At 34.7% G+C, this 10,660-nt stretch overlaps 1 protein-coding gene across 1 annotated transcript; it reads left to right on the top strand.

Annotated features, from left to right (window-relative positions):
• The first annotated feature begins 2,230 nt into the window (after positions 1 to 2,230).
• LOC133333553 (2-hydroxy-7-methoxy-5-methyl-1-naphthoate--CoA ligase-like) lies at positions 2,231 to 8,026 on the top strand. The gene is made up of 3 exons (XM_061541869.1): positions 2,231 to 2,588; positions 6,662 to 7,653; positions 7,718 to 8,026. Exons 1-3 carry the CDS (start codon positions 2,231 to 2,233, stop codon positions 8,024 to 8,026), a joined length of 1,659 nt encoding a protein of 552 aa, XP_061397853.1.
• Positions 8,027 to 10,660: the final 2,634 nt, after the last annotated feature.

The raw sequence follows: 10,660 nt of genomic DNA, 5'->3' as shown, positions 1-10,660 counted from the left end.
TATTTCGATTAGCACGAAATTTGGCACAGCGTACGGAATTAAGTCTAGAGTGAAGTGTGCTAGGTTTCGTGAAAATCGGTTCCGACTTAGAAATAGCTCCCATATTTAGTTTCGTCCGATTTTATGTAAATGGTGCACCAACGTCCCTATATATCCTTGGATTTGCACGAAATTTGGCAGAGCGTACGGAATTAAGTCTAGAGTTATGTGTGCTAAGTTTCGTGAAAATCGGTTCAGATTTAGATATAGCTCCCAAATATAGTTTCATCCGATTTTATGTAAATGGTGCACCAAAGTACCTTTATATCCTTGGATTTGCACGAAATTTGGCAGAGCGTACTCCATTAAGTCTAGAATGATGTGTGCTAAGTTTCGTGAACATCGGTACAGATTTAGATATAGCTCCCATATATATTTTCTTTCGATATTGTGTAAAGTTTGCACTAAAGACCAAAAGTTTGTACGATTGACATAATTTTGTTGAAGTCGATTCAGATTTAGGTATAGCTCCCATTTGTATGGCACAGCGTACGGAATTAAGTCTAGAATGCTGTGTATTTAGTTTCGTGAAAATCGGTTTAGATTTACATATATAGCTCCTATACATATTTTCCTTCGATTTTGTGTAAAGTGTGCACTAAGGACGAAAAGTTTGTACGATTGACATAATTTTGTTGAAGTCGATTCAGATTTAGGTATAGCTCCCATTTGTATGTTCGTTGAAGTTTAGGTAAATGTTGCACTGGTTGACACAAAACGAATCAATGGTCCTGTTGAGTACACCCAAAGTGGTGAAGGGTATCATAAAGTCGGCCCTGTCCGACTTTACAACTTTCTTTACTGGTTTTTGTTTTTTATTTGCAATCTACATCGATAGAACAAGCATAGGATCTTTCGAGGACCATTGACATGAAATATGACGAAATTAATTATATATTCATATATAAAGCTATCTTAATCAATCCATTTTGTGTCATTTCGAATGTATGCAAATTTTCCAAAAAGAGAAAATCCCTAACAATATTTTAAGAGAGGGAGAGAGTTGTACCAGCAATAAAAATTAGAGAAAAACTAATATTGGACAATACATTCACCTACTTGTCAATGTCATAGGCTCGCTATAACGGAATGAAGGAAATTAAACAGGGTGTTGTTAGTTTTACAAATGAGAACGAAAATATATGTTTGAAAAATTTAATTGAAATATCGCCGGAATGATATTAACTAAATTGGAAGTCAAAGAATGAGGTTTTCAATTTAATTGAGAGCCATAAATGGTTTTTATACCCATATACTAAAAATTATTTGAAAAAGTCGTTATTCCGTAGTGGAACACCCTGTCAACTAAAATCTTAATCTTTGTTGATAACGATTTCTACAACAATAAGAAGATTCGTTCGTATGTTTCAAAGACATGCAGATGTGATTATTCTATTGTTTGCGGGCAGTAATACGATCGCCAGTGAAAAAGGTTTTTTTTGAATATTTACATACTGCGATTATGACACGTAGACGCAGGTATGTTACAACACTTCAAAATAAGAAAATCGCAATAAAATTTGCATAAATTAAAAAAATAATAATAAATTGTAGCAGTATTATATAAAAGCAGTAGTAAACTGAGAATTTTTTTCTATAGAAAAAAAAAGTAAACTGAGGAGTTTTTCTCTAGAAAAAAAGTTCTCTGTAAACTGAGGTTTTTTTCCAAAGAAAAAAGAGTCCTTAGTGATCTGAAGATTTTTTCCATAGGAAAAAATAATCCTCATATTCAATTTCAGTTACAAATGTTTTGACCACCACTGTATATGTTTAGAGGAACGAGCTAAACCACTTCCCTTTGATATCTTAAAATTTCTTCACAGTTTTGGCCTATTTTCTTAGGCTTTAGTATGCACTGATAAGGGATACACTATTATTACTTTACAAACCTCATCTTTGTTGATAATAATTTCTATTGAAAAAAATACCGTTTCTAAGATTCTGCTAATGTTGTAGAGATAAGATCGCCAGTTTATTTTTTTGCGATATGCTCTCTTTTGTTCACTAATTCAAATGCATGTAGACAGCAAGTTTATAACAACTGAGCAGTCCGGCAGTTGACATTAGTATCGATAGTAGTTTCATGCGAAGCGGAACAAGGTGGACACAAACGGCGGGTGTTTTTTAATAAAGACGGAACAAAAGTGTAAATTGAAATAAAATTTATTAATAAAATAAAAATTTGAAAATAATGCCTGAAGAATATATTAAAGTGGTACAAGATCCCCAAACGAAAATATGGAAATCTGTAAATTATCCATATGGCGATATTGCGAAATTGTCAATTGGCGAGAAATTCCTGCAAACAATGCGTTCCGTGGATCCAAATAAAATTATTGATCATTTCTATGATACAAATACAACAAAAACAGCCAAAGATGTCTACGAACAATCGATATTAATTGCCATTAATTTGCAACGTTTGGGCATCAAGAAGGGAGACTGTGTCATTTTCTATTCAATGAATAACGAATGGGTAGCTGTGCTGTCGCTGGGTTGCATTTTAATTGGTGCCTTACCGAACTATTGTGAGGTACATTTGGATGAGGGTAAGTGACATTTAACTCAAAAAAAAAAAAAACACAATAATAATAAATAAATGCTTTAACAAAAATCGAAACAGTAGGTACAGTTTAAAATTACTTGTGCGATAAGATAACACACCACTTTAAGGCAGATTAATATAATTCAAATAGAATAATGCAGTGATAACATTTTAGTTGTTTTATTTATAAAGAAACATTAAAAGATAAACATTGTTTGTGAATTTGTATATGCCATTCAGTAAACAAAAGATGTATATTGCTCGGAACATGACATTGCTAAAAATTTGGGGGAAATACTTGCACAGTCACTAGGATATATATTAAATAATTATAATCCAGACTATATAACATGAACATAAGAACGTGTAATATGTGATTTTAATCGTTTTAAATTATAGTTCTTATATGTATTAAAAAAATGTAACTTCTGTGACCAAAAGAAAAAAAACAGTAAGGAAAGTAGTAAAGTCGGACGGGGCCGACTATATGATACCCTTCACCACTTTGGGTATATTCAACAGATGAATCTTAACAGACGTCACATTTTTGAAGGACCAGTAAAATGAAATTGGAACCATAAATATGTTTTTCTGCAACCTATACTAAATGTTTAATTTGGTCAGATTTAGAGTTGATTCTTTTCAATGGGACTACTAAAATATGTATAAAAGCTTTATCGAAATCTAAGCCGATTTCATCGAAACTTGTCACAGAATATCGGCCATATTTTGAGTTCTTGGTGCATCATTTAGTTAAAATCGGGAGAAAATATGTATGGTAGCTCTATTACAATTTGAACCGATTAAATAAAACTTTCCACATGTTAGGTTGTATAAACTATTTAACTTTGGATCTTTTGTGCACATTTTATTTAAAATCTGACGAAACTATATATAGGAACTATATCTAAATCTGAACCATTTTCAACAAAACTTGCCACACGTTATCTCTTAATAACTTCACTAAATTGTGCAAAATTTTGTGCTAATCGGACCCACCTGGGGAATTCGGTGCAGCATTTATATCTAACCTATAGGTTATACTAAGTTCATTTCAAAAGATATATGTGGACGAAAAAATATATGGGAGCTATATCTAAATCTGGAGCGATTTTCAGGAAACATAACACACTTCATTCTATACTTCATTCAGTACGATATGCAAAATTTCGTGCAAATCGAAAGATAAATAGGGACCCTAATGCACTATTTATCTAAAATCGAACGAAAATATATATAGGAGCTTTGACAAATTTGAATTTAATTCGCATATGCAAGTTTCGCATAAGGGCGGAATAAATACAAGTTATCACCGTACGACCTTTGTAAAGCCACATAGCCCAATATGCCTGATGAGCCGCTTAACCAACGGCGAAACGCGTCGCATAATGGTGGGTACGTAGGTTCTTCTCCTGGCTTTCCTTTTCATTGCAAAACTTAGATCATCAAGCTCGACTCGAAAGAGTATAAATTATCACTTAAAAATATAGGAGCTATATCTAAATCTGAACCGATTTTTACGAAACTTAACACACATCATTGTAGACTTTATTCAGTACGCTGTACCAAATTTCGTGGAAATCGAAAGATATATAGGGACTTTGGTACACCATTTTCCTTAAATCGGATGAAAATATATATGGGAGCTATATATAAATCTTAACCGATTTTCACGAAACTTAAAACACACCATTCTAGACTTTATTCAGTAAGCTATACCAAATTTCGTGCAAATCGAAAGATATTTAGGGACTTTGATGCACCATTTACCTTAAATCGGACGAAAATATATATGTGAGCTATATCTAAATCTGAACCGATTATCACGAAACTTAGCACACATTATTCTAGGCTTAATTCAGTACGCTGTGCCAAATTTCGTGCAAATCGAAAGATATTTAGGAACATTGGTGCCCCATTTACCTTAAATCGGACGAAAATATATATGGGAGCTATATCTAAATCTGAACGGATTTTCTTGAAACTTGGCAGACATCACTGTAAGCTCAATTCAGTACGTTCTGCCAAATTTCGCGCAAATCGAAAGATATTAGATATTAACAATAAATCGGGCGAAAATATATATGGGAGCTATGTCTAAATCTGAACCGATTTTCAAGAAACTGAACACACATCATGCTAGACCTTATTCATTACGATGCGTAAAATTTCGTGCAAATCGAAAGATATATAGGGACTTTGGTGCACCATTTACATGAAATCGGACGAAACAATATATGGGAGATATATCTAAATCTGGACCGATTTTCACGAAACTTGGCAGACATCATTCTAGGCTCAGTTCAGTACGTTATGCCACATTTCGTGAAAATCGAAACATATATAGGGTTTTTGGTCCACCATTTACATGAAATCGGACGAAACTATATATGGGAGCTATATCTAAATCTGAACCGATTTTCTTGAAACTTGGCAGACATCATTCTAGGCTCAATTCAGTATGTTATACCAAATTTCGTGCAAATCGACTGATATATATGGTCTTTGGTCCATCATTTACCTTATGTCGGACGAAAATATATATTGGAGCTATATATAAATCTAAACCGATTTCTCCCAATTTCAATAGGGTTCGTCCTTGGGCCAAATAAGTGACTTGTGCCAAATTTCATCCAATCGGATTATAAAGGCAACCTGTACTTTGTTTACAATTTAACACCTACAGACGGACAGACGGACGGACGGACATGCATAAATCGACTCAGAAAGTGATTCTATGCATATTCTCAAAAGGAACTATGGGTCAATCTCGTTTCCTTTGGCCTGTTACAACAATATGCACGAAGACATAGTATGGTGAAGGGTATAATTAAAGCCAATTTCGTTTGAAAGTATATCCCAGCTCCCAATATTTATAGCTTCTGATGCTTTCAATTGGGTAACTAGTATGCCTAACACTAGTTACCCAATTAAAAGCATTAATATGTAATAGAAACCAAAAAGATTGAAGAACGTGCCTAAAATCACAAATATATCGAATAAAGGGAGCTACTTGTAGGAGTTACATGGGTCAATATTGACACTTTTTGGTAAGGAGATTTGCTACCAAGTGAGAACAAAAAAAAATTACAGAAAATTCACCCAATATACCGGACTCAAATACCTATATTGTGGAATACCAATGCCTTAACCGAAACGTGTTGCGAACACCCCAGTAATAGCATTATGGACCTCTCTCAAAGGTATGGGTCTATTTCGTTTCAGACCTCTCAGTCTACATGGCCTATCAATGATTCCCAGAGGAAGAATATTCTAACCTGGCAGAATGCCGTTCTAAGAAGTGTCTAAGGAGTGTCTCATCATGATACCAGTGAGTAGACAATGATCATATCCGTTCATCGGCACAACCAAATGTTATCGATGCAGTATCCCTGTCATAGCATAAAGGAAAGGCATCGCCCGTCCCTGCACGTTAAAAAAAGTAAAAGTAAAGAAAAACCACTAATCTGTAGATTAGAAGGAAATCCCTAGCCAGGTTTGAATTATCAGCTAAGGTTTTTGTTTAAAACTGGTTTTAGGCTTTTCCAATTTCGGTGGATTTTTCAATAATAATAATACTGCTTACTATGTGAACTACTCGACCTCTTAATACACTTAATAAGATATACAAATTTAGCTTTGAGGATTTAGAGACATTTTCCATGCGAAGGCTGTAATTTTTTATTCCTGGTTCGTAGTAAAGAAATTTGCTATGTAAGTCAATGTTTGTAAATTAAAGTTCCTAGTTTCTGATCTTAATGTTATTAATTTGGTACTTAATTGTCAGACAATTTAACATTACGTTGTCCCGATTTGTTTTAAAGAAATTTTGATTTACACCACATGTTGGAAATTATTAAAACTTCGGTCGGGTCTAAGAACACATTTTGTGCCCTTATGAAGATGGATTTTTATAGAAACACCAGAGCGTATGCCTGTAGAAAATAGGGGCCCTCTAAAGGTTTGGTGGCGGTCAAGGAAATGATGAATTGTATCTATAGAAAAGTGTCTGTTCTTCCATAAAAAATCTCATCACTCGTTCATATTTAATGTCTGATTTCCTTCCTTTACTTACAGAATCGACAACTGGTTTATTTGATCTCCTCGAAGCCTCAGCAATTTTCTATGAAGAAAAATATCTCAAGAAAATTCAAGGATGTCTAGCCAACTCCAAACATAAAAATTACCCACAGTTAATAGTCATCAATGGTGAACAGCAACCAAATGTCAAAAATGATTTACTAAAACAACCAGAACACCCCATAGATTTCGATAACTTTAAAAGTGTAGAAATCAAAGACACCCGCGATGAAATAGCCATCTTAGCCTTGACATCCGGTTCAACAGGGCTACCAAAAATTGTACAAATCACCCATGCCCTAATGTTACATGGCATTACCATTTGGTGGGATAATGATGAAAATTACGCCCCCTTGGATGAAAATTCGGTGGTCTTCTCTTTCAGTCCCCTGCGATGGATAAGTCAAGTAGCTGTAATGTTACAATCAATGTTATTTGGCATAAAGCGCGTAAGTTCGTGTGGTGCGCCCACTGGAGAATATGGTTTTGCAGTTCTACGCAGTAGTGGCATTACACATTTATTTGTGGCACCCTCGATCTACCATGAAATTCTATTACAATTGGATGAAAACGATAAGGAAAGTTTAAAGAGTATTCGCAGTATACAACTGGGAGGAGAGCCGGCATCAAAAGTCATCTTGGAATTATCCAAGAAACATGCAGTGAATGCAAAGAATTTCCATTGTTATGGTATGACCGAGATGAGTACGGTGATCACTAATGATATATATATAAATGGTGGCAAACCATTACCCGGTTATGAGGTACAAATATTGGATGATCAATGTCGGCCATTGGTTGCTAATCAACCGGGGCAAATTGCTTTGAGACCACCATACCCATTAAAGGGTTATAAATCGCTAGATAATTCGGTGTATTACAATGAGCAGGGACTTTTCGTTAATGGTGACTATGGGTTGATCGATGAACGGGGAAGATTGCATGTTTTGGCTAGATATAAGGATTTAATTAAAAACAATGGTGAAGTGGTGAGTATTTGTAATAAAATATATTTTTGGGAATTTTAATAAACATTTTGTATATTTTTTCCAGATCATACCCAATGCTTTGGAATATATCGCAATTAATATACCCGAGATTTATGTTGCCCGCATGGCTGGTTATTGCAAGACACCAAATGATCCCAATGAAGTTGCAGCTTTTTTCGTTGTTCTCAATTCAAATGTCACTGCTAGCCAGAATGAAATTTCGGCGAAAATTATGGATGCCATAAAACCCCATCTCAATGAGAGACAATTGGCAATGATTGAGAAAATTTATTTCGTGGACTCAATACCATTGACAACATGTGGCAAGGTGGATCGTGTGGCCTTGAGGAAATTGGCTGCATGTAAAGCATGATTTTTTTAATGTACACATTTCTTATAAACTAATTACCCTAGAATAAATTAAAGAAAATAAATAAGCAATATATAAATCCAGATGTTAAGAAAAAGGCCTTAAAAGGCCCATTTGCTTAGAAAATCGAGTTTTTTCTATAAAAAAAGGGTGACCTGGAATCTGAGGTATTTCTTTCAATCTAAGAAAGGAGTCAGCAGCGAACTGAGAAATTTTCTCAATCAAAAAGAACCGTCAGAACGGAGAATTTTTTCTAAGTTTTCTATATTGAATTAAGGATGTTTTTTATTTTATTTGTATTTTGTTTTTATACCCGTCACCACACCGTGGTATAGGGTATTATGTCTTTGTGCATATGTTTGTAACAGGCAAAAGGAATCGAGATAGACACATGGATCCTTTTGGGAATATGCATAGAATCACTTTCTGAGTCGATTTATGCATGTCCATCCGTTCCTCCGTAAATTGTAAACAAATTACAGATCGCATTTATAATCCGATTTGGATGAAATTTGGTACAGCTCATTTATTTGGCCCAAGGACGAACGACTTTAGACCCACCTTTAAGTATACCGATGGTCATATCTCGACTAGCTGAGCTGGCAAAAGGAATCGAGATAGACACATGGATCCTTTTGGGAATATGCATAGAATCACTTTCTGAGTCGATTTATGCATGTCCATCCGTTCCTCCGTAAATTGTAAACAAATTACAGATCGCATTTATAATCCGATTTGGATGAAATTTGGTACAGCTCATTTATTTGGCCCAAGGACGAAAGACTTTAGACCCACCTTTAAGTATACCGATGGTCATATCTCGACTAGCTGAGTCGATCTAGACATGTGTGTCCATTATAATTTGTAAACACGATACAGGCCACAGTTCACAAAGTTTTGCATGTAGAATGGGTTCTGGCCAATGAAGACCCCTATTGTTTTTGGAAAAGATCGGTTAATATTTAGGGGATGAAATGGACCAAAAACTTTATTTTTGTCTGATTTTCTGGTCGCTCCAGAGGCCGCAATTTTGGCCCAAACACCGCGAATTTTTCCATGGAGAAGGGGATCGGGCCAAAGAGTAAGCATGTCTGTTTTGATAAAGATCAGTCAATATTTAGCGGGTCAAATGGACCCTGACTTTTGTGTGAAAAATTAAAAAAAAAAATTGTATTCTATGGCGTATAAATTTGCCCCTGAAGGACCTAGACCCAAAAAAAGTATGTTCAAGAGGAGTGGTTGACCTTTTAATTGATACCAATTATATGGTCGTATGTACTCAGATGTGGGAGCTACACTTAAATATTTACAGGTGCTTACGTATTCTGACATTATTTAGTAACCCAAAACCACATTAGAGGGCGCTGATCGCTTTGAAAATTTCCATGAGATTCCAGTTATGATCAAGGACAACGCCTATAACTTTCGGTGATGATCAGATAATAATTTTGGGATGAAGTGGAACGAAAACTTTACATTTTCTTTTTTTTTTGTTTTATTTTTATTTTTTTACTTTTTTTCTAGTCGATCTATAAGCCACAATTGAGAGCCCAGCATCACAACATAACTCACGGTAAAGAGAATCTGTACAATTACAGCCCTCGTCTTTTGAATATTAGTTACATTTGTTCACCTTTAGTCAGGTTTCAAGAGGGTTGCAAAAAACGCACAGTTAGGTTTTCGTGGTAATTGTGTAGGGTATTATATGGTCGGCCCCGTCCGACTATACTGCTCCGCTCACAGGTTTAATATGGAAAAAATTGTCCTCAGGGAACTGAGACATTTTTTTATATCAATAGGAGTCCTCAGGGAACTGAGGAAAAGAGAGGTCTCAAGGAACTGAGATTTGTTTCTATAGAAAAAAGAGTCCTCAGGGAACTGAGCAATTTAAACTGAGCAGTTCTCGGAGTACTGAGGTTTTTTTTTCTATACAAAAAGGAGTCCTCAGAGTACTCAGGATTTGTTTCTATAGGATAAAAGTACTGAGGATTCTTGTTTATAGAAAAAATAGTCCTCAGAGTACTGACGAAGAAAAATAGAAACAAATAGAAGTCCTCAGAGTAATGAAGATTTTTTCTCTATAGAAAAAAAGGTCCTCAAGGAGCAGAGGATTTTTTATAGAAAGAGAAGAGTTTGTTTCTATAGAAAAAAATCTCGCAAAACTGATACATTTTTTCTGTAGGAAGAATGTTCTCCGATTAATGATGTTTTTCCTACAGCGATTTTTTGGCTGAAATAAATATTTGCAAGGTTTTTTTCCTATAGAAAAAAGAGTACTCAGGCAAGTGAAGATTTTTTCCTATAAAAAAAGAGATCTAAGGAATTTTTTCTCATAATCTTCAGAATGATTAACAAACCTAATCTTAAATATGTTCCTATCTCCAGAATACACAATAAATACCCCCAAAATAATATTTAACTTTAACTACTTATTTTTATTAAGTTATAAAGTTTTCCTAAAAAAAAAATAAGTAAAACAAAACTTCAAAACTAGAAAAACCACAACTATTAACATCACAACCCACAAACTCCAAACATTATAAAATACTGTCCGCAAAAAAATTCAAATCCTGTCAGTGACATATTATACTACATCATATGCACATGTTTGTCCGGCACTGACCATCCGAAGCTAAA

Source organism: Musca vetustissima, unplaced genomic scaffold, assembly GCF_032173495.1.
Source record: "Musca vetustissima isolate MV318-11 ecotype Yass unplaced genomic scaffold, APGP_CSIRO_Mvet_v1 utg50402, whole genome shotgun sequence".
NCBI classification, from domain to species: Eukaryota; Metazoa; Arthropoda; class Insecta; order Diptera; family Muscidae; genus Musca; species Musca vetustissima.
This window is presented reverse-complemented; position numbering and strand designations above follow the sequence as displayed.

Coding starts and splice junctions, on each gene's coding strand:
- LOC133333553 (XM_061541869.1), top strand. CDS start 2,231: ATGCCTGAAGAATATATTAAAGTGGTACAAGATCCCCAAACGAAAATA. Junction 2,589..6,661: donor TGAGGTACATTTGGATGAGG/GTAAGTGACATT, acceptor CTTTACTTACAG/AATCGACAACTGGTTTATTT. Junction 7,654..7,717: donor TTAAAAACAATGGTGAAGTG/GTGAGTATTTGT, acceptor TATTTTTTCCAG/ATCATACCCAATGCTTTGGA.